General features: G+C 45.0%; 1 protein-coding gene across 6 annotated transcripts in view; it reads right to left on the bottom strand.

Moving 5' to 3' along the window:
- Positions 1 to 25118, bottom strand: part of ACTN1 (actinin alpha 1) — a 131653-nt gene that overhangs the window by 84563 nt on the left and 21972 nt on the right. Inside the window, exon 1 of one of the 6 annotated variants that reach the window (XM_019551450.1) lies at positions 19968 to 20087. The exons of the other annotated variants lie outside the window; for them this stretch is intronic. Within the exon in view, the coding sequence (XP_019406995.1) occupies positions 19968 to 20072 (105 nt within the window). The 5' untranslated portion in view covers positions 20073 to 20087. Of the gene's footprint in view, positions 1 to 19967; positions 20088 to 25118 lie in introns of those variants that run through there. 6 annotated transcript variants of the gene reach the window in all.

Here is a 25118-nt window from a genome sequence, read left to right on the forward strand (position 1 = left end):
CCTAGCCGAGGTCATTTGACCCCAGTACTCTTTCCTGCCATGGCAGGGGGTTGGACTTGATGATCTGCTTAGGTCCCTTCCAACCCTACCAGCTATGAAATTATGAAGTCTATTAGCAACAAGAGTGGGATGGAACATACTGTATATGAGATAATTGCTACCAGCTGCTATCAGGTAAGGCTTGTGGGCAAGGGACAACACATCTGCCCCTGCAATCCAACTGTTCCTCTGAATTATGAAAAGTAAAGTAACAAGCCACCTTCTTTCTTGCATCAGTCTCAGTCATTCATGTGTGTCCACTGGGATGGAAGAAAAAAAGACCTGGGATTCTAGGCCTGCTCATTTTCCCTGCAGGCAGGGCCAAGTACTTTGAACTTAGAATATATATTTTTTATTATAAAAGAGACAGGCTGAAGTAGCCAAGAGAGGGAAAAAGAAGTCAAACAAATCAAGCTGAAACAAAACACCCAACATGCTCCTCCCTATAGACATTGTAAATATTTGTTCTTCCCTGATCATGTGCCTCCTGGGCCCTTTGTATCCACTTACCATTACAAGGCCATAAAGTCACATGAAGAGTCCGTTGCTGCCATTTTCAATCTTACTGATCCTTAAATTAATGATTCAGATGGCATTTCGGATCAGTCAAAAACCAGCAACCCTTACCCCTGCATGACCACCGAATATTAATGTTAGTAAGATGCACAAGGCAGAAAGGCTTGTCACATACATTCTACTTCACAAAGAAAAGTCCTGGCAAAATGAGGTAACAAGACTGGTTGTGTTGGGAATATTAGAAGTATGCTTTTTATTGTTTTATTAACAAAATTCCCAGATGCAAGACTTCTGGGACAAGGGCATGAACAACGCGTGCCCCTGGCAGCCGGAGGGGCATGGCTGCGCTGGCAGGAGCACGGCAGCAGTAGGCACGGAGCTTCTGCAGCCTGTCATTGTACAGTATAACCTCATAAATCCAGGTTTTAAAAATCCAGAATTCTCAGAAATCTGGCACTTTGGCAGGTGGTCCTGAAGTAGCAGCAGCTGGTCCCAGAGCCTTGGCTGCACACGGTGCGGCAGCGCGGAGTGGTGGATGCAGTGGCAGCCACCGCACACAAGCTTCCCTCTTCATGTCCAGCCTGCCAGGCAGTGACTGGCCGCTGCTACCCTTTCCTCTCCTTCCCTCCCCGCACCAACCCGCCCCCCCCACTTTACTTATGTTTCAGAAATCAGGCATTTTCAAATATCCCGCAGGTGCTCGGTCCTGAGCATGCCAGATTTGTGAGGTTATACCGTATTAAAAAAAGGCATATTCTAAGTTCAAAGTACTTGGTCCTGCCCTATGGGGAAAACCAGCATGGCTGGAATCCCAGGTCTTTTTTCTCCCATCCTAGCGAACATGTATGAAATGTTCTTCCTAAGACATTATGCCAGGGCCTTAGGGGCAGCCACCTTTGAATAGAAAAAGTGGCAGCAAGCCACTGAACACAAAAAGTAAAAATCAAATCAAGTAGGAAGACAGAACTCAACTGCCCAGAAGCGGTTTTGACCAGGACATCAGGGCTTAACCCCCTACTAAGAGTCACAGAACTTTTGATGACCCCCAGATACCCTCTCTCATCTGGAAATGCCATCTCCAATGCATATGGTCATGTCATGATGCTTGGTCTCTGCACTGGTTCAGTATATAACCCCAAAGAAACAGAGCCATCTCTGAATCACTAACGGCTATTACTGCACTACTCCAGATTTCTATAAACGTCTCCCAACTCCCCCTTAGTGGGAACCCACTCTTAAGTAGAGTCAAAAAATATTCTTGTTTCAACAGCCCAACAGCATCCCACAGAAGATAATCTTTCCGCTAAGAGAACACACCCATGACGTTGTCTAAAGTGCTTCCTACAGGTAATTGTATCGCTAGGGCTTTGTAGCTTGTTTTTGCTTTTCAGTGAGCTCACTGGCTTTCTAGTTCAGAGAATTTCTGGGCCCTCCCAAAGCCCTTGTTGTCATCAAACACATTGCCAGCCAAAGCAGCCCTGTTTTCTCCCGTGTCATGAAAGCACTCACAGGTGCTGCCTTTTCTGTGGCTTTTCTTGAGTCATTTATTTTGCTGGGGGGAAGGAGGGGGAGTTCAAATGTTTTCTTTCCGGCCTCTCTAAATCCAAAACTCATTTAGACAGCTGAATAATTAAAAGAGCATAACCCATCTCCCCACTGCTCTGCACAAAAGGCTGCCAGTGGAGTAGCAAGAGTTGTTCACCAGCTGCAGGCACAAGGCCCAGTTTCAATCCCCAGAGCTGGAGCAAACCAAATTCTCAATTCCTAATCCCATTAGTGAGAAGAAACTTGAAAAATGTTAGGTTGGGGGGGAGGGAGAGGGGGGCAGGGGGTGGGGACAACGACAGTGTTTCTTACCTGGAAGTGTTTTACATTGCTGCAATGTATTAATTTTCCCCTTTTCCAGACTTACTATGTGGTCTGCAAACTGCCAACATTACCTTTCTGAATGCAAAAATATACTGTTACTGAAAGGCAGCGTGCCTTACTGGAAGCAGAGGCAGGGAGAGAAGTGTGCTTTAAGCCTGCTTTTCTCAACCCATGGGTCATGACTCAAAACTGGGTTGCAAGAATATATGAAAGGGCTGTGAACAAACTTTAAAAATGGATCAGCTAACTTTAAAAATGGACTCTCCTTTAAAGGAAAAAAATGTAGGAAACCGTGGCTTTTTCCTTGCAGGCTGGCAGAGCCTCCTATCCCACACACCAACCTCCTACCCCACACACTAGGGCTTAGGGATGGCGGGGCAGCAGGTTGGGAGTGAAGGGCACTGGGTCAGGACTATTCATCAATATTTACAAATGGGTCCTGGTACCAAAAAGATTGAGAACCAGTGCTCTAAGCTACAACCTCATTCAGGAAGACAGCACTCCAAAATGCAGCACTGCACCTCTTGTGGCAGGTGTCAGCTACACTGCTGGATTTCCAAGGAGAAAGGGAATCCAAACTAATCACTAGCACTTGCCTGACAGTTCACTAACCATAAAGAGCGAGGAGTCTGAGAGGATATCTGAAGCCAAGGGGCATCATGGTTTGCTATGTATTCTGGTCCTCTGTGACCCAAAGCTGCAGCTAGAATCACAGGAGGAAAACATACTGACTAGGACACTGTACCCCACTTGAGTCATCCCCTCCCACTTTCGTAGATTTACTCACCATCCCCTCCATAGGAGTCTTATGTATGCCACTACCACTCCACTGAAATGTTCTTTCTGCCTTCACTTCTTACCTGGTGTGATCCCAGTTCCCTCTTCTATCTCCTTTCTAAATCCTAGCCCTTGGATCTGTAAGCACTGCAAAATGCTGCAGCCTATCCTCAGGTGTACAAAAAGCATCAAACACATGGCTTTGAAGCAGCACAAAGCACTTGCTTCTTCCCAGATTCTAAATTTAAAATCAAAACTGATCAAAACTTGCAGGATTATAACATTTATTCAGTTGTAAGAACATGTCGTTCAGATGCCCTAAACGCCGTGTCCTCCTCTGTGCAGGGATCTAGTCATTAAAATGCTGAAGTTAGGTTTGAATTTGTATAAGGGATAAACTAGTTTCTGGGTCAACATGACCACATCATACATATTATTATAACAACTAATTGTATTAGTGTGGTAACTGGAAGTCTTAGATGAAGAGTGAGAGAAGGAGAAGAAGGAAGGAAAGAGGATGAATTTAAGAAGCAACTGAGAGTGGGAATAAGAGAGGATTTTGCCGATTTATGGAGAGCTTCTGCCACGTGAGGAGCAGCAGGAGAGAAAGCAAGAAGGTGTCCATGCTTGACAATTTAACAAATGGGCAATGAGGGCTGGGACTCTGGGCTGGCTGGAGGCAGAAGCCTACATTTTAGTAGCAAGTAAGAGATGTCAGGCTGGGGCCCTAAATGTGAAGATACAGGTTTTTTGCCTAGACTAGCGGAGAAAGGAGAGGCAAGATTACAGACACCTGCCCTTTAAAGTCAGTCAGTGATATATCAGTCAGATTCAGCTGTGATCTAGAGAAATGCAAAGAGAAGAGCACAGGGACTGATGGAACTGGCAAGGAAATCATCTTTGTGGCAAGCACTTTGAACAGGTGTGGTAGGGGAAGGTTGCATTTGTCAAGGCAAGTAAAAACGGAGCGGCTGTTGTCACCGAAACGCCAAACACTGAAGGCCTGACCAGAAGTTTTACACTTAATTCTTCAACAGTTCTGGAAAGAAATGAAACTCCTTGACCTCAGTGATGCACTACATCTGAGGCCTGATGGAAAGAGATCATTTATTTGGGTGGAATGAAGGCTCTAGCCAGGTATGAAGTTATACTGGGTGAATAAAAAAACCCCCAAAAAACAAATTACAGGAACAGAACACTATCCTTTAAAAAGGTAAAAGCATGAAACTGAACCCCAGGGGATTCAGAGTTAGTGTCACTCGGGCAACCTCACACATCTGAGATTACTGAAAGGCATAGTTGAAACGTAGTCTGCATCCGAGAAGTGACTGTGAAAAGGGAAACTTCTTACCCAGCAGAACTGCTCCCTGTGTGTATTCCAGGTCAGAGGTGTTGAATTTAGGGCAAGGAGAGGTCATTCATTACATTTTACTTCTATTATTCCAGCTAAGCCAGAACAGCTCAAATGGAGCAGCCTGGATGATGTTTGGGGCATAAAGAGAATCTCACAGGCCAATTCACCTGTGATCTGTGTGGTTGCTCAGGTGTCACTGCAGGGTCTAGGTTGAGCTGTAGATCTTTAAGCCAGGAGTTGTCAACTGGGGCTACACGTACCCCTAGGGGTACATGAGACAGCCCTAGGGGGTATGCTTGGGTGGGCAGGGTTGGAGCACTGCCAGACAGCACCCCGTATGGGTGCCACCCAGCTGGCCAGATGCAGGGGAAAGCTGCACACAGTGGCTGCCACCGCTTTACATCAAGCTGCTTGCCACCCTCCCCTCCCCTGCTTGGTGTCCGGGCACGTGCCATGCCGCCCCCCCGTCGTGGCCAGGGGATACACTGCTCTGAGTCTGGCCACCGGTGAGGTACCATCATGCAAAAAGGTTGAAAACCCCTGCTTTAAGCAACGGGAACCCCAATCCTGCAGGTTATAGGGTGCAGAGCCCTACTGATTTCAGTGGGCCTGGCTCAGGCACAGGCCTCTGCTTATGTGTTGTAACTTGCAGGGCTGCAGCATAAACTTGCAAAGCTGTTATTTAGAACATTTTTTACTTGTAACCTGAGTACCTTGGATATGGAGTGACTGAGCCCAACAGAGATGCCATTGTGCATACGTGTGTCTGTCTGAGTCTGTGCCCACTGCAATGGGGCTTTCTTTCCTCCACTTACAAGAAAGATCATCATTTAGACTACAATTACACGTTGGCAATTTTAACTGTACCCCAGACAACCCTAGTGCTACCATAAAGGTGGGATTACAAAGACACTCTCCATATAAGGTCAGTCAAACATATCTCAAATCACCTAGGATAACCTGGAGGAACCTAGGCAGCTGAAGCCATCTTAAATCATTTGCTATGGTTTACTCAGCAAAGTACACACTGCCTGTTAGCACAGCCGTACAGGGTTTAAACTGTGTGTGGCTATAAGGAGTCTCTCCCCTAGTAAGCTATTTTCCAGCATCCTCCATAGGTAGAAAGGCTGCTTGCCAATACATTGCCTTTTTAACTATGCATTTCAGATGACCAGAGGCTTCTGTTCTCTCTCTCCTGTGCATTAGAACAGGCTGTAACAAGGTCTTACAATTAGATACAGATAAAAATGAGATAAAGCAGAAGGGGGGGGGGAGTTTAAAAATTATGGTGTGGAATCAATTACAGAAGGAGCTCTTTCCAGACTGTTGTGGTTCAGCGTTTCAGACATCCTGTTTCAAGAGACGCAGAGCCAACCAATTTAAGAGAAATGGTGGTGTTTTCAGATCATCCCATGTAACTTCTGGTTGACGAGAACGTGGCTTCTTCTCCTTTTCCTCTTCTCTTAGCTCACCTTTTCCAGCTAGTGGGTGGGCTTTCCCCACTTTCAGCAGCCAGGACTCCAGGCGAAAGATTTTTAAATGGAAAATCATCCAATTCTAAACAGACTGTTAGACTGGGTTGTTTAAAAATTCGCTTGACTTGTACAACTAAAACCTCATATAACAGTGGGTGTAATAATCTGGTTTGTTTGTGGAGTTTGTGAAAGCAAGAAACTGTCTCACCAATAGAGATGTCCAATACTGAACTAATGCTAAGGTGTTTTTGTCAAGCATTCTTCTTTACTACTTTATTGCACTTGGACCATTAAAATGACTGGTTTCACTTCTTGGTAACTCAGCAACACTCCAGCAATGCAAGAGAACCAAAGGCTCCAATTAAAAATTTCCTATTTGAGAAGCCACACTGACTGCTTTTAAAATCTTACTCTGTTTTGATTATTTTGCTCCAGAAAGGTCTACTTAGTTTCAGAGCCCATAAAACAGACTCAGCTCTGTGGCGAAGAGAAGACAGAATAATTTTCAGACTAAAGGTAAAGTTTAAAACACAGCTACACTGGGATTTTATATTAGTACGACTGGATGGATTTTTAAATGGATTTAGTTAGAACAGTCGCAGTAATGGAGGACGTGCTGGTGTTTAGTGTCATTGCACTTACAGGAGGTGGGAAACGCAGTCAGGAAGCCCTGTGTAACCTACTCTGTGGCTACTGAGCTCTATGGAAGTGTTTCCGTGGAATTCAATGAGTTTTGGATTGGGCCCCTTTTGCTGGGCTAAGGGGAAACAACTGAACGAATCTGGTGACTCAGACCTATTCCAAACAAGCCGTGAGATGCTGCTGCGGCACTGTTTGAAAGTAAATACAGATAATGCTGTGCCAGAGGCAGTTGGGAAGAATTAGGTCTATTCTGTTTAGCTCAGCAACAAAATCTCTGGAGTGTCCTGATCACAGGAAAGCCTCTGGGAACATAGGGAAAAACACTCTGCAGAAAGAACCGAGAGGAAAACGCCCCTGTTGGCCAGCTCAACCCTCCAGGAAATGTTTGATGCTTTTACTTTTCCGCCCCAAAGAGTTGGAGGTTTCAAACAGCATCCTCTGTGAATCTGAAGGGGTGGGTGGAGAGAGAGAGGGGTAAAAAGTGTTTTCCATTTTCCAGAAGGGGCAGTTCTCTCACTAATGTAAAGTGCATTCCTGCCTCCTAAGATCTGGTGTTCCCACTAGCTTGCAGAAATTCAGGCTTTCCTCAGCCTAAGCTTTTCTTCTATAAAACCACATTTTGCTTTCAATCATCCCTCCTTGTGAAAAGACATGACAAGCCCAACCCTAGCCAGATTAGCAACACCATGCTACTGTATTAAGCCTGGGAAACTAATTTAACATATGGGGTAGCAGGGAAAGCTTATAAATATTGTGGGGAGGCATATCAACTACAAAGCCTACAAAGTAGTGGAGACAGGAGAAGATTTAAATCCTAGCCACATTTGGGACAAATTTGCATTCTTTTATGGGCCCACTTCTAGGAAGCAAGGTGGAGCTTGCAAGAACAGAAAGGACAGATATCAGGCAATATAAAAGGCAATGACAGATATCAGGCTGCCAAATTCCAGTGGTTAATTCTTCCAAATTACATCTCTGAACATGCCCAGATTTTTACCATTTAGATGCAATGCCACTATGAACCCTGTCCTTCATGGCCACACAGATACTGCTTTGAAAGACGTATACATCATGTGGACTGCAGGAGGTGTTAGCTCATCTTCCAGATCTCTTCACTTCCACTCGAAGGGTGAGAGAGCCATGTTACACCTCTCTCCCAACAGCAAGGTTGAGAAATATGGGTCACCAGGGAAAGGACAGCACCAAGAAGAAAACCAAGCCAACCAAGTATAAAAATAATAATAATACTTTAACAATCAATTACTAACAGCAATACTTATGATTGATACATGAGTATTAATCAATAACAATGGTGATAATGTTCATCATTAGCATTATTTATTGTTTGATTAGTTGATACATATTGTTAATTGGGGGAAGCAAGGCTGAATAGGGATGTATCAAGAAAAAATTAATCAATTTCAGATTTCATAAATGCATTGCTGGTATTAGAAAAGACCTAAGATCTGGAAGTGTTTTCCCTGAAGGGAATTCCCAAATCCAACCATCTCTGGGGGCTGCTGATCACCCCACACTGCTTTTCCAGAGAGTTGAGAAGTTTGAATTACATTCAGCTATATTTCATGTACCTTGAAAAAGTGGATTTCATAGGGTGACATGCATACTTTGCCACTCAAGCTATTCTAAAGCCCTACTTCAGTTTTAAATACGACGATAACATCAGTGTTCTCATTAGCAACTGGAGCTGGAGAGCTACATATTATTCCATTTAATAGCTGTGAGCACAAGCTTTCAGAGGACATAGCACTCATTTCAGACTTGCTCTGACAATTGGAAATACTAGCTGGAGGAGCTGGTCAGAAAACATCTTCCTCCCCCTACCCTAAGAAAATGTTATTTTTCAGCAAAAATTAGAGTATTTAGGCCTAAAACTAAAATATTCCGTTTGGGAATGCGGCCACAGTTTTAGGTGCCTCATGCTCCCACTCCTCTCTAGACCTGAAGGTCTCATCTCCCATGTAGTCTTGGACTACATCTCCCATGATGACAAATCATAGTCTGAAAGGTACATTATGCAAGTCTCTGGCCCCTGTGCAGCATGAGAGTTGAAGTCAGCCAAAATGTAGCCTATAGGAGGGAGACAGGAGATGCATGAACTACAATTCCTGTGGGGTACCGCAGCTGCATTTCCAGATTAAATTATTTTGGGTTTTGGTTGAAGTGTTTGGGGTTTTGAGCATTCACTTCCAGCAAAAAACAAAACAGAACTTTTTCCAAAGAAAGCTGACACCTAGGCAGAAACTTTCGGCTAGTCATAAACATTCAGTGAAAGAACAGTGTTGACAGGAAATTTTCCACCAACCCCCATACTGGCCACCAGAGGCAAGTCAGATCAAAGAGGGTTAAAGCACGCTGTCAATTATGCTGAAATATCAGTGTTCAAATCTCACAGCATCGCAGAGAAAAAAGAATCCTGTGCATCAGAAACTCCCAAACTATAGATGGAGGGAGAACCGGGCTCCATCTACGGCTACTGGTTTTGCCCCCTCGTATTGCATGCCTGAGAGCATGCAGAGAGCGCTCCTACTAGGGTTTGCTTCTGGAAGACTCCATAAAAGGGACTACAGCCTCCTCCTGTCCACAGCTCACACTGTGACTGCAGCCAGACAGAGACAGACCGTGCCTAAAGAGGTAATGGTGAGAAAAGCATAGCTTGGGGATTCATTTTTAACCTGTTAAAGTGAGAAAAATTCAACTGCGAAAGACTCATTGTGGTATGGTAAACACAATGGAGTTACCAGTCACCTCTCACATCTGTCATCCACATCTTAAGGTGCTGATAAGGGACTAGGCATGTAGAGTAAGGAAAGATTGTGACTATGGAGAAGGGATGCAAGAAAAAGGGGTGCAGGGAACACTCTCCCCCTTGCTCCACACCTACACATCTGGCGTTCAGTTTTTCCCCAAGTGATGCGTAGCATTTATTCCCCATTGTCTCAGGTATCAGACACTAAAATGATCACTACTGCCTTGGGACAGCAGTTATTATTTGTTACTGATCTAGGACTTCACGTGCAGGGATAAAATAATGACACATGATCAGGCTTTGAAGTCTATTTGTCTTATTGCAGAACCAGACATCTAAGCTCAGAGAATTTGTAAGGCCTTGCCTACAGGGAGTGTACAGGAGCTTAGCAATAGCCCTGAGGCAGCTACAGTAGTTAACAGCACATACAGCTTGCAGTACAATTAGTGCAATGCAGGATGCATGAGATCTTGGTGGTGGGGGGTGGTATTTCTGCTTGTTAACACTGTATTGTGTAAAGTATTAGCTACACTTCACTTCTTAAGAGCTCTGGTGTAAGTAATAGAAAGTCCAGGTTTTCTGTCAAAGATTGGCTCTATTGAAACAGCTTGGAGATCACAAACCACGCGTCATAATAATAATAAATAATAGTAATGAGGAAAAAGTGTGTGCGCATGCACACACATAAAACAAAAAATCCACCACAATTAAAAAACAGTTATTTTTCTACTCATCCCACCTCCCACTCCCTCCCTGAAGCACTTATTTAGCTCATCGCTGAGAATCTGTACTCAAAACATTACAGCAGCTAAGACTACAATGCATTGTTAGGCAGTTTTATATCCCTCCAAGGAAGGCCCAAGTCATTGGTAGTATGCTTATATAAAACCATAAGCAAGTGAGCATTTGAATCCCATTCCTAAGCTGGGCAAAAGAGGCGGCAGCTAGGATGGTAGATGTTTGTTTCCACGACCATGCAAGGTACATCTGGTTTGTTCAGAACACCTGGGGCACCTATACACACGTACAGGGAGGCTGCTCTGACGCTCTGTAATTAACTGAGTCTGCTGGAGCGCGGCAATTACTGTGCTTCAGCAGACTCCAGGGTCATGTGTATCAGTGTCCCCACCCTGAAAAATGGTGATAGGGGAGCTTTAACTAAAGCTCTTTCAACAAGCCTAAGTTAAAAACCCCCTGCTGCCATTTTTCAGCACAGGGACACTGATACACATGATGCCCTGGACATTTTAATAAGAGCACCCTCCCCCCCAGCAGCTCCCGGAGCACGTGTATAAATCCCCCTGAATTCAAGCCACATCATATGGCAAAGACCCAACTGACAGTAGCCCAGAGGTGATTTAAGGAGTGCAATGGAAGGACACTGGAGTAGTTACAAAGCTGACCACAAGCCCTAGAATCCCTCAGAAGCTAACGGTATTAGTGCTCCCCTTGCTACGCACTAAAGATCTTTGGTGTACACACACCCTTTTCTGAAGCAGAGCTGTAATACAAACCAGATGCTGCAGAGATTTTTTTTCCCCTCCTTGTCTGCACTAAATTTAAATACTGAGTGCTTCATTTGCCAAAATTAATTCTTTAGCTCAGATCTTAAAGGGTCCATGCACCATTTCTTGTCTCCTCTTTTCATAATTTTGCTCAGGTTTAGTTGAGACCCTATTAAAACCCCACAACTCTCATCTACACTTGGGGTGCAAATATTCCTGAGGGAGGTCTTGAATGTGAAGATTTAGGACTCTGCTTAGAGCTAAAAAAACAGAGCTTGCTTCACATCTTTACAAACTTTATTGTACTGCTGTCACTTCCATGTCAAGAAACTCCCTGCAGGTGGAAAAGATAAAATGCAAATTAGCTTTTTTTTCCCCCCTATAGATTTCATAGATATTAGGGTCAGAAGGGACCTCAGTAGGTCATCAAGTCCGACCCCCTGCCCTGGAGTGCTGGGGTCAGATGACCCAGCTAGGTGCCTGTCCAGTCTCCTCTTGAAGACCCCCAAGGTCGGGGAGAGCACCACCTCCCCTGGAAGCCCATTCCAGATTCTGGCAACACTTACCATAAAGAAGTTCTTTCTAATGCCCAGCCTAAATCTGCTCTCCATCAATTTGTGGCCATTGTTCCTAGTTACTCCAGGGGGTGCCCTAGTAAATACAGCATCTCCTACTATTTATTCCCTGCTGCCCTCCCCCGATGACTTTATACACAGACACAAGATCACTTCTCAGCCTTCTCCTGCAAAGGCTGAAGAGATCTGGGTCCCTCAGTCTTTCCTCATAGGGCCTTGCCTGCAGGCCTCTGACCATACAAGAGGCCTCCTTTGAACCCCCTAAAGATTCTCCGCACCCCTGTTGAAGTGCGGCACCCAAAACTGGTCGCAGTACTCCAACTGTGGTCTGACCAGTGCTGCATAGAGGGGAAGCATCACCTCCCTGGACCTGTTCGTCATGCATCTGCTAATGCATGATAAAGTGAAGTTAGCCTTGTTGATCACTTCATCACATTGACGACTCATGTTCATCTTGGAGTCAACTATGACTCCAAGCTCCCTTTCCACTGCTGTGCTGCTGAGAAGGTCCTCCCCCAGCCTGTAAGTGTGTTGGTGGTTCTTTTTGCCCAGGTGCAGCACTTTGCAGTTGTCTTTGTTAAACTGCATGATATTCCATTCTGCCCATTTTTCCAACCTGTCCAGATCTGCCTGGATCCCTTCCCTACCCTCTGGTGTATTGACTTTGCTCCATAATTTGGTATCATCTGTGAATTTGGACTGTGTTTTCCACGTCCTCAGCCAAGTCACTGATGAAGACACTGAACAGCACTGGTCCACGGACGGAGCCTTGCGGGGCTCCACTGCACACATCTTTCCAGGTCGATACCAACCTGTCCACCATCACTCTCTGGGTGCGACCGACCCCCTAAGCCAATCTGCCACCCACCTGACTGTGTAAGTCATCTACATCACAGCCTGTCAGTTTATTTATGAGAACAGAATGAGATACCGTATCAAAGGCCTTCTTAAAATCTAGGTAGATGACATCTACCTCGACTCCTGTGTCTAAGCATTTTGTGACCTGGTTATAAAAAGAAACAAGGTTAGTCAGGCAGGATCTACCTGCAATGAATCCATGCTGATTTCCTTTCAGCATTATTTCCCCTGCTGGGCTCCCACAAACCTGATCCTAATGATTTTTTCCAGACGTTTCCCCAAAGATAGAGGTGAAACTAACTGGCCTATAGTTTCCTGGTTCCTCCCTCATACTCTATTTGAAAATAGGGACCACATTGGCCCTTTTCCAGTCCTCTGGGACCTGACCAGAGCACCATGAGTGCTCAAACAGCCATGCCCCTGGCTCTGCTATGACATGGGCCAATTCCTTCAGCACCCTTGGAAGAAAGTTCATCTGGGCCTGCTGATTTACACACATTCACCCCTCCAAGTGCCCCTTCACTAAGTCTGTGCTAACAGTCGGTGGGCCAGTGTCCCTCCTGTGTCTGTCTATGATCCAACTGGGAGATTTGTCTTGGTCTGTGTCTAGGAATACAGTTGCAAAGAACTCACTGAAGAGCTTAGTTTTGTTTCCCAACTTTGTCACCAATTACCCCAGCCTGTCCTATAGGGGTCCTGTGCTACCCTGTGCCTTTCTTTTGCTCCCTATATACCTGAAGACGGACTTTTTGTTGTCCTTAATTTTAGTCACCAGCCTAAGTTCTAATCCTGCTTTGGCCTTCCTAACTGATTCCCTGCAAGTGAGAGCCGGGAAGCTGCCCCCTTTTTCTGCAGCCTGTATACCTCTCTTTGCCCTTAGGTTTTCCTGGACCTCCCTGTTCAGCCAAGAGGGCTTCTTGGTCCCTTTGCCCCCTTTTATGTGCAATGGGATTGTCCTTCTGCGCCCATAGGATCACTCCCTTGAGGAATGACCACCTTCCCTAGACCCCCATTTCACCAATACTCTTGAGTTTTAATGGCTCACTAACTAATTTCTTGAGCACACTTCAGCCTTTCTGAAGTTTAGCACTTCAGCCCTGCTGGTTAGTTTGCCCACCCTTTGCTGGATAGTGAATTCAATCAATCAATGGTCACCATCCCCTAGGTTACCTTGTACCTGCAGATTTCCCACCAGGTCATCCCCTGTAGCTAACAGGGGATGCCCTGTAGGGCATTTCCCCTAGTGGGATCGTATACCTCCTGCATTAGGTGGAGGTCCTGCATCAGAGCCCATCACTTCTTTTTAATGTCTGTCAGAAGTCATACATATGGTACGGGGTTTGCCTGACTCCTATCTGTTCATTTAGCCTTTGCCAAATTGGAAAGGATGGGCAACTGAAATGCAAGATGCACCTAGCATACTATTAACCAATTTGTTCTAGCATAGTGGCTGTGTACAAACTACAATACAACTGCAATACAATGGACACTTCCATTTTAGAACTACGTATTTACCATATCCTAGTTTGAATGACCCTTTTAAGGGCCCAGTCACTGTGCCCCAAATTTAATGGCAGGAAAAGGAAGTTAAACACAGACTGACATGCAACCTTATGTCCAAATGCAAACTTAAATCCTAATTTCACACAAGCAAGCTTGTGTCTCAAGAAGTCTTCTCAATTAACAAAAACATTCACTTTATGATTTCCAAATGTCTATTTTGAAGGACACCACTCTCGAGTCCACCATGCATTATTCATTGGAAAGAACAAAGGATGACATCAAATTTAAAAATCAAAGCCTAAATTCCTCTCTCATGGGTACACGACCTAGGCCTTGCTGGAAGAGTTGTACTGTTAAAATATATAGAGAAAGTAGTTAGCTGTGTTATTCTGAAGTAAGACAGAAAGCAGGACAGGGTGGCACCTTAGAGACTAACTTGTTCAGAGAGGCTTGTATTGGTGACAGTTTACTTGGTCAGATGCTATCATAAGGTGTCACCCTGCCTTGCCTCTGTTAAAATGAATGAAAACTGATCTGACAAAGAAAACCCTAGGTACTTTCCACTGACTAGCAAAACTGGTCATGCTGTCAGGAGCAGCTCAATAGCCTTCAAAGAAGAACTGACTCAGAGACTGAGGTTGGGCTTTACAAGCAGAATCCTAAAGAACAAAAACCTGACCGAACTGTACATTTCTAAAGGACACCAAGGCCTTTTAATGGTCAAGCAGACAAAACATAGGCAGAAGTACTGTTCCTTTCAAGTGTAAGATATTACTGGTCACACTCACATGGTTAGATTACAGTAGTATAACTGAAGTGAACAAATTCAAAGGCTGCACCAAATCAATAGTTCTCTCTACAACAATGACAGATTACGTTCTTCCGCTGACAAAATACTGCTGAAGAGTTAAATGACAAAAGTTATGAATCGCCCAAAACATCCCTCTTGTCTTCACAGTGCCAATTTCATCACCAATGGGTTTTTTTCAATAACTTGCAATGTCCTTCTGACCCTATTAGCAACTTGTTAATCTTCTCTATAGTTCATAAACAAGCCTTTAAAATACAGTAGATACCAAGACACTTCTGAAAACAGCATATAGTTAGTTTACAGTCATACCCTGCTCTATTACATTTCTACTTGATCTCCACCCTTACTGAATTCACTTTGCATGCCTCCTCTGAAGTCAAATATTAAGCAATTTACTGCTTTACTATAGAGGAGGCTTTCAAAGCCACACAAGACAATAAAGGCGGAATTCTATTTCACTTTGTGTGCCGAAAGGGCAACTGGCCTGCCATGTAAGTGGCTCATCCAGGACTAAGACAAACAGATTGTGAGTGTATTGCCCCTGCAAGGTGGATGCACATCCTGACCAAGCTCCATAAGCAAGGCAGTGGCCAGGCAGGTATGCAGCTCTGGTCATTCATACCTGAGTATATGTCTCAGAAAAAACAAGGAGGAAGACTGCTCTCCCATAGAATAGCCCCAGTAGCTCAATGGTCAGGGCAGGCACTGAGGATGCAGACCTGGGTTCTAGCCTCTACTTATCCAAAGGTGGTTTGAACCCACACCTCTCCAGCTTCTCAGTACAGACTGGATGATGTTACAGACTGGATGGTGCCTGAGACTGAAGTTTGGAAAATGTGGTACTAGAGTAAGTTGACATAATAAAGAACAAGCCACCAAGGCCAAACCGAACATTTGAGAGTAAACTGACAGCAAAACGGCTATTTTTTTATTAATATTAAGCCGTCTTTCATATCAGAAGCCTGGATCACAACAACTGTTGTATCTATTTTCTTTTTTAAAGGGCAGCACTAAGAGCAATCCTAGGGAACTACAAGCCAGCAAAGCCAGCAAGTCTTACTTCCAAATCAAGTAAAACTTCCAAACATGCATGACATTACTGAGGAAAATAGCCAGTGTGGTTTCTGCAAAGAACTAAAAATTAACAACAGACATGATTCTTACTTGTATTACAATAACAAATGTAATAGTAGTATCTATAAGAACCTCATTGCATTAGGGCTCTGATTAACATTTGGAGATCAGGAGAGCCACCCCAAAGAATAACAATATAGCCAGGACCCAGGGCAGCTGCCACACACAGGGGCAGCAGCAACTTCCGGTTGTCACTGTACTGTTGATGCAACTGTGTGGCTATAGTGGCAGTCCTCTTTCTGCACTCCCACCCCACCAAGCTGGCACCCCACTCATGCCATTCACCCACTGACCTTTAGGCCTGTCAACAAAATTAGCAAACAAGGGAAAGACAAGCAAGTAGCTCAGTCAAAAGTTTTTTAAAAATCCATGTAAGTTACTCACCACAGGTTATCAAAGAAGCTAAATAATCACTGGGCAAAAGGTGATGCCCTCTCACAGATTAGAAACTTGCCAAGAGAAAAATAAGAGCAAATGAGTTAGGCGTCATTTGAATTTCCATTTCCAGAAAGATGCTGGGACAAATAATCAAGCAAACTATTTGTAAGCACCTGGAAGATGGCAAAGAACTCTGCTTTACCTACACGGATTTGGTAAGAATAAGGCACATTCAGATTGCCTTTGATGACAGGGTAACAGGCTTTCTGCAGAGTGGAGAAGGTCCAATATACTTTGACTTTACTCCAGCTTTTGACATTATCTCACATGACATCCTTTTAAGCAAGTGAGGATAATACAGCCCACAGAAAAACTATTGTAAAGTGGGTGTCCAACTTACTGGAAAAAACAGAGTCAAAAGAGAAGTTATCAGTGACTCACTTTTGAGCAGGAAGGAAGTATTAGGTTGGATTCTGCAGGCCCAGTACAATTCAACATTTTCATTAATGACTTGTATGAAAGGATAGGGTGTCTGCTTATTACGTATGCAGATGATATCAACCTGGGAGGGATTGCAAGCATGGCAGAAGGATAGGTTTTGAATTCAAAATGATCTTGACAGGGTGTGGCAAAGGTTTGAAATAAACATGATGAAATTCAATATGAACAAGTGTAAAGTTCTACATGTGCGTAAGAATAATCAGCCGTAGAAATACAAGATGGGGAACGACTAACAAGGCAGCAGTTCTGCAGAAAAGGATCTGCAAATTATGGTAGAGGTAGATCACAAAAGAAACTCGAGTCAAGAATATCATACCGCATAGAAAAAGCAAACAATGTGCAATGATGTGTAAACTGGAGCTCTGCATGTAAGAAATGAAGTAAATCCCTCCACTCCAATCACCAGTGGTAGGGCCTCAATTGGAGTAATGTGTCCAGTTTTGGCATCACGGGAAGACCTGGGCAGAGCTCAGAGAAGAGTGATAAAGATCAGGAGAGCTTTAGAAAACATGATCTGTGAAGAAAGATTGAACAGCCTGGATTTTCTTAGCCTAGGGAAGACAGAGAAGCATGATATTGTCTTCAAATATGTAAAAGGTTATGGTAGAAAAGAAAACTTATGAATGGTTTTCTGTGCCCAATAGAGACAGAACAAGAAGAAATGGGTTTAAATTGCGTCATGAAAGATTTAGGTTAGATGTTAGGAAAAACTTTTGTAGTATAAAGCTAATCATGTGCTGGAACAGATTACCTAGTGAGGTTATGGAATCTCCACCAGTGTTGGTTTTTTTAAAAATGGGTTAGACAAAAACGTCTCAAATAGGTGCTCCCGTTTTTTTGGACAGATTGCTCCTTGCAATCCTATTTTTATGATTCTATGAATGAATGTTCAATGTCCATCTCAGCAAAGGACCAAAATTAGTGGGTATCCAACTATTCTGTACAGCCGCTAATGCCATTTAATGCATTTATTAATGATCTAGCAAACAGGTAAACAGTAAGATGACAAATATTTAGGGTAATAAAACCTAGTAGCCATAAGGAACTTTAGTAAAACAGCTAGGCAGTAGGCAACACAATGACAAAATAAATTCATTGTTGATGAATACACAATGATTCACATCAGCAAGAAAAATTGGAACTGCTTATACTTTTTACTGATTTATAAGTTAAATGTAAATTCTAATCAACTCTGATCACCTTGGAAATTGATATGGACATCAATGCCTCGGTTCAATATATAGTAGACAAACAAGATGTCAGTGTATATATGGAATAGGATAGAAAGAAGCTGACAATATTACATTGCAGGCTTACAAAATCAAGAATGACATGCCGTCGCCTAGAACATGAGTTCAGTTTTGAATTTCAATAAGAGAAGGTAAACATTGTACATTACCATCAACATATATTTTAGCACAACAGAAATACCCATTTTAAAATTGTGTAGCCACGTAATAAAAAGCCCCAAACTGAATGTAAATGTGCAGCACTAGTTCAATATTTCAGGAGAAATAGCTGCTCTCAAAAAAAGGTCATAAAACCTAATTTTAGGACCCTTTATAAATCCTTAGTAGACTACAGTATACTCCAGTAATAGTTTAAAATACCATTTCAGTATCTCCAGGCTATGTTAGAGGAGGTTTACACAGTCAGATTTAGACAAAGGTTAGTTTTACACTAAGCAGCTTACAGCTGTCGTTATTTGTGTTTAAATATAAGAACTCAGTCCCATTTTGCTAAAAGAAACTGTCAGGGTTCAGCAATAGCTACTGAAGCCAACACCTTCTGTGGACATTCTGGTTGCTTATTAACTACAAGGGAGACTTGCCACCAAAAACAAAAACCTTGAACCTAAAAGGGAGGTACCTTTCTCCCACACATCAAACAAAAATGTTTATTAGATAGGGTACCTTTCACCTTATCCACAACAAATGGACAAATTAAAAAATGTTCTCACACAGATGCAAGTATCTCTAGAGTGGAACACAATGGTGCTGCTTAGAAATGCACACTACTGAGGAACTGGCTAGAAAAATAATAACTTTTATTACATTAAAAACATCCTTTGCCTAAGTCCTTAGAACAATACAGATACAACCTACACCCCTGAAGCCTTTGAATCAAGACATTTGCCTGCACTGAGCAACCAGGTAATCTATTTGTAACCTTTATCCTTCCTTAGGTCTTCTTTTCTCACCATGTTATATCCTTCCCTACCTGTCATGCTCATTATCAAAATAAAGTTCTTTAGGGTAGGGGTTCATCTTGTTGTCTGCAAAGCATTAAAGATGCTTGGCAAGTTCAATAAAATTGCTTCACAGAGCACAGTAAGAACATTAAAAGCAACTGAAATGGTTCCTTCTTAAAATGAAAATCCATTACGTAAGTAAAGTTACAGACCTGCTCAAGGTGGCAATAACCTAGGGCAATGAAGGGTAAACACAACGACCTGAACCTACTTAGTCACTGCCGGGGGAGAGACTGAGGAAAAAAGTAGGAATCAAATGAAATGGTGACCATTACTGCTTTGGAAGGCTAGTGAGATGGCCCCGCCTGCTTGAATGGTTAAGTTGCTACAGGTCATCAAATATAGAGCAATTAGAGGTATTGTTTGGCTTTTCATAATGCCATCACTTATTATACAAAGTTGTCAATGATTAAAAGAATGATTTAGAAAACCCTCTCTTCTACTCTGAAAGGTGAGAAGGCTGAGGGGGTAAAGAGAGTGTACGATCAGCACCATACCTAGACTCCTGACAGCCCTGGAGGAACTTTTAGTATTGGACCCCCTTTGCCAGAACTCATGATAATAATAATTTAGAAATTACCATTTTTCGGGCACCCTTTCTGTCCGGGCCCCGGATGGCCGCCTAGTTTGCCCATGCCTGTGTCCGGCCCTGCGTGCAATTCACAGTTGTTCCTTTGTCACAGCTTTTGTATCTTGTCAACTAAGAGACCTCAGGGACATCTGCTCAAGGGGTGGCCCCAGACTGCGACAAGTTCCAGTAGGGGACTCCAAAGCTGTAACAAAACTTGAAAAAGTCACCTGTGTTTTGAAAAAAAATGATTTAGCAACTGAGCATATGAAAAGGGTATATTTGAAAGTACACTTGCGAGGAAGGCTTACAGGTAAGAAAGGGATACAATGCCTTTCAAGGTAAAGCCAGTGACCTGACTGACACTGCTAAGAAGGACCTGAAAGGTGAAAATGGAAAGGTAGTCCTGCCGGCTACTATTAAGAAAAAATATTTTGTTCTCACCATCCAAGCAGCACACCTTCCCCTCCAACTTTCACAGCTGAACCTGGTACAGGTTCTTATTTGAATAATTATAAGAGAGATTTGCAAACTGCACCTCAATTCCATGCAACTGTGTTTGCATATACACCCAGATACTCCAAGTCAGAGGAGTAGGGAGACTGGGGAGCTATACAGCATCTGACTGTCCATTCTTATCTGCTGACATCCAAGTGGCTTGAGTCATCCAGGGGCATACAGAAACCTCCTCAATTAAAATGCTGATATCAGTTTCAGCTGGTGTAGGCAGAAATGCCAAATCACTCCCACCCAAGGCCAAGGAAGGCTGCAGTGATCCCTCCCTCCTAGGTTGCAAGATGAGAAAAAAAAATCTACTTTTTCCCCCCCTCTCTCACCACTTGCCCTTAGATCAGTGGTCTCCAACCTTTTTAAGCAGATCACCTTTGGCATTTAAAAAGCAACTCAAGATTTACCATGCGCCACCACTACCCTCCCCCTGCTCAGCAGGTATGTCCATGGGGAGGGAAGTCGGGGGCAGACTGAGGCTGAGGGAGTAAAACTTATTTGGTGCATGCCTCCCCAGTAGGTAAGTCCCACCCCGCTGAGGCCCCAGTCTGCTCCTGCCTCTGCGGCACTGTCCGTCACTGCGGGGCCCTCGATCTGACGCCCAGCTCTTCCCTCCCCCCCAGACTGACCTGCTGGGCTGGGGCACATGCATGCACGCAGGCACTCAGCCCCCCACCCCAGCCTCGGATTGACTCTAAGAGGATCCAAGATGTCCCACAAGAGGCTCTGAAATCTACCAGTGGATCAAGATCCACTGGTTGGTGACCACTGCCTTAGACTGTTTGACCCAAGAGTAGATACCCATCATCCCTGTGGTGACAGAGTCCTTTAGTTACAATGCCAGTGCAGTGCACTGCTGTTTTGAATGATGTATTGATGTGAATGATGCATTCACATCAAGTGAATGATGAATTTCTTTTGTCCAGAGCAGGGGTTGGCAACCCCTGGCATGCATGCTGGGCGTGGCACGCAAGGCCATTTTGCTTGGCACACCACGACCAGCCCTGGCTCCGGGAAACTGCTGCCAGCGACGAAGCCTGGGCTGCTCTGAGCAGGGCTTGCAGCTTCCCAGCTGCCTCCTGGGAGCAGCCCGGGATCCCGGCTGGCAGCAGCTCCCCAGAGCCGGGCGTCTGCAGCCAGGAGGCTCCAAACAGCTGCTCAAGGCACCAGCACCAGCTCCGCACTGGCATGAGCAGGCATGTCTCGGAGCGGTTGGGGCTTGAGGCAGCGCAGCCCTGGTCTCTCCCCCACTCCTGTCATGGAGGTGATGAACCCGGTGTGGCTGTTTGTAGCCAGCCCGCTGCTGCAGAGCCCACCAGCGCTGGTGCTGGAGCAGCTGTTTGGAGCCTCCCGGCTGATGCTGACCCGGCTCTGGGGAGCTGTTGCCAGCCGGGATCCCAGGTTGCTCCCAGCAGGCAGCTTCAAGTCCTGCTCAGAGCAGCCTGGGCTCCAGCAGCTACCCAGAGCTGGGGTAGCTGCTGGCAGCCACAGAGCCCGGGCTGGGGGGCAGAGGCAATAGGGCTGGGGGGCAAGGAGCACAAACAGGGCATCCTGCCATGTACCCCTTGCCCTCATTTTGTTTTTCTGCCATGCCGGCAATCTGGCACCTTCCAACATAGGCTTTATGGTGTTTTTCGGCTCTCCATCCAAAAAAATGTTGCCTATCCCTGGGTCCAGAGGTAGGAAAAAAAAAATGTTGATCATAGAGTCTTACTTGGATACAGGCTGAGACATGCCCATTAAAAGTGGACAGCCCCACGCACAGCATTTCAGTTTCTGTGGAATATGGTGAAAGGTCTACCACATTTTAATCAGCCCAACTGCACAGTAAAATATGCCTCAGGACAAGATTTTGAGCACTTTCCAATTGCAGTCTGACAAAGCCTCCTGACTCTTAAGAGTCCCATGGGCACTGAGAATGAAGTGAATGCTCAACTCATCTGATTGGGGCTTGGAAGCAGGGGTGCTTTCTGTGCCAGTTAAACCAGGAAAAGAGCTCTCACAGGATTGTAACATTGTCCTCAGGCTTCTATCATTCTAGTTGATGGCTTCACTCCCTCACCCCTTAAGACACTTGCCAGCGTGGTGCAGACAACAGGATGTTTGCAGGACCTGAATTTCTCTTTAGGGGCCTAAACCAATATCAATTATGGTATCACATGTGATCTGTTGATGTGGAATGATACACAAATATCATAAGGTCAAGTACAGACAGCAGCCTGTTCTAGTGGTCAAACTCTAGTATGTGGCAACCCTTCAGGAGAGGAAGAAAGGCTATTTGCTCACAATCCACAGATCCATATGGCAGAGACAGAGCAGCCTTTCTCTTGGGATAGGAAGACACTGTTCTCTAACACAGGTCTGTATCTGTGGAAGTCAGGTGGTAACCACCTCCATTCTCCAAACAGAATGGCAGAGATCACTCTTGAGCGAGCATCAGACCTGGAATCGGCACGTAGCACACATGTTCAGAGAAAGGTTGGCAGCGATGAGTCACTACTGCCGACTGGGGTGGGAGGCAGCAGAGCTGTGAGCGCACTGGATAGATCTTCGGTGGTTATACAGATTTAGAAACAAAACACCAAATCCTTCTGAAAGAAGCGGGTATCCTGCACTAGGCTGACTAACGTCTTTGCCACGCAGAGAGCCCGGCGCTGAAATAAACAGAGGACAGCACTGCCGAGGAAGCGCAAGCCAAAGTGAAAACCGACTGCAACATGGTTGGTATCCAGGAGACAGAGATAACCTTGAACATGCACACTTCTCTCTGCACCTTGGCAACCATGTGCCATAGTGGCCTGCACTATTTGACAGGCAAATCAACAAATAAGATGCATCCAAAGCGCAGTCTCCTCTCCCTCCCTTTTCCACCCCCTTATCATGACGCCATCTCTAACTTGCGCTGTCCCACATCCTCAGTAACCAAGCGGTCTTCACGCAAACATGTGCATCAAGGGAGGGAAAGAGCTATTTTTTTTGGAACAGAGTCTAACAGAGCACGCAGGATAGAGCTGGCTAGTAACCATGGCATAACTTTCCACTGTAATTATGCTGGCAGTGCTGCTGCCCTCCCTCCCCCCGCGCCCGTGGAACATTCCAAAGGTTTTGTTTCATTACCACACTCCTCAATAAATGGATGAGGGTGGAGAAGAGAAGGAAAGAAATGATTATGGCAGAGCCAAGGGCACTAGATAGCATCAACACAGCCTGGTCCATCAACACCTTTGAGGCCCCATGTGTTGTTAGTGCTGGGCTGACATTATTATAAGTCCATCCAGAAGTTGGGGATGGGAGGGAGGGGATTTATATAGGACTTTTTGCTCAGGACCAGATGAACTAAGCAGGATTCCAGATTTATTTGTGACCTGTAACAAGCAGGAAAGTGAAAGGGGCGGGGGTGGAAATTATCTATGCAAACAAAATTACATTCAAATCTAGCAGGGTCACTGCTTATATTAGAGCTGCCCCAACACACCTCAGTTAACAAAATCCTCCCTGCTGCTCTCACCCACTGCTCCCCTAAGAGCGAACGCAAGGTGCCAGAGCGGAGAGAGGAAGCAGGTTCCAGGACAGGGAACCCCTCATTTAAAACGATGCCATGCTAGACCCTTCAAGTTCAATGTATGGGGCTGTCATCTTAATACAGCCTTCAGCTCAGCTCCGTTGTCACAGCAACAGAGTGATGATCTGGATTTTCCAAGCCGGGGCAAGGTGGGAAGAAAACATGAGTGTGCAGGTCCTGAGGCTGTGGTTCTGGCTATTCTCCAATTTGGTTCTGTTACAGTGATGAGACGCCACTATGGATCTTAACTACACTGCAGATGTCCACACAGATTCTATAGAAACCCCTAAACCTACAGCTCTAAAACCAGTGTGGGAACATCACAGAGAGGTATGGTGGTTTTCCTCCCTGTTGATATCATATGCTTTATTAACCCTGGATTTCATAATAAATTAAACAAGCTTCCTTTACTTTTATAACACAAGTGCTGAGGCGACCAGCATCACCTAGTAGGTCTTTCAGGAGGCTGTCAGAGAAGCCCTTTCAACTAGACTGAGATTTGTGTGTCCCCTAAATGATTTCAGACAGGTTTTCTTACTTGCTTACATCATGACTTCTATGGCAGAGGCTCCCAACCACCGGGTCACAAAAGATTGGCTGCTGGGCCACCAGCAGTCACATGCAGGGTTGAAGCTGGGCGGTGGGGCAGTCCCAGAGGGAGGTAGCCAGCTCCGTGAGCCCACTCCCGCTCCTGCCCCCATGGCTCCACCTGGCGAGGTACTGCCCACGCAACAGGTACCAGGGCCCAGTCTGGGCCAGGCAGGACCCCCAGCCCCACCTGCAGCTGGGAATGGGGGGATGCACGCAGGGAAATACCTGGGGCAGAGGGGTGGGAGGCAGCTCCACTGCTTGCTCCTAGAGAAGGCAGCAGAGTCCCTTCTTCCTGGGCAGCCCCAGCTAGGTCCCCCTAGGCCACCGCCTGCACAGCCCTGCAGGGTCCCCCGCAGCTGCGGCGCCCTATTCCGATTCTTGAAACCCTGCCCCTCCCCACGTAAAAATTAAAGTTTAAAATTTGTAAATAAAATTAAAATGCGTTTCCAGTCCGCAGTATAAAAGAGGTTGGGAACCACTGTTCTATGGGTAAGTGACCCGTAGTCAGATTTCCTACTCGCTGAAAACGAGGCTGCCCTTACACTGCCAGAGTGTATAGTCTTCACCTATTCTATTGTACATTAAGCCACCCTTCAGAGGATGCCGTGTCAAGGCCTCAGTAGAAAAGGCAGGGCAAACACGTGGAACAGAAGACACATTCCATGATATTAGTGTGTCCTAATATTGCTTGGCTTAATTCCCGTTTCATATTTCAGTTCTTTTGCTGGAGTGACCCAGGGATTAGTCTCCTTCATAGAGGACTCTAGTACCAAATGCTCTGCCACATGCAATTTAAAGCCTTCTCTACTCTGTGCTTACTTTTCCCCCAAGTTTTCCCACTACTGCTCCCACTGGTGCAACGCTACTGGAACAAACAGGTGCTGACATTTCAACCACCACGTTGTCTAATCTCGCTCTGGGCAAGGTTAAAGGAC

The sequence above is a fragment of the Crocodylus porosus genome, unplaced genomic scaffold, assembly GCF_001723895.1.
Source record: "Crocodylus porosus isolate Cpor-Errol unplaced genomic scaffold, CroPor_comp1, whole genome shotgun sequence".
In the NCBI taxonomy this organism is placed as follows: domain Eukaryota; kingdom Metazoa; phylum Chordata; order Crocodylia; family Crocodylidae; genus Crocodylus; species Crocodylus porosus.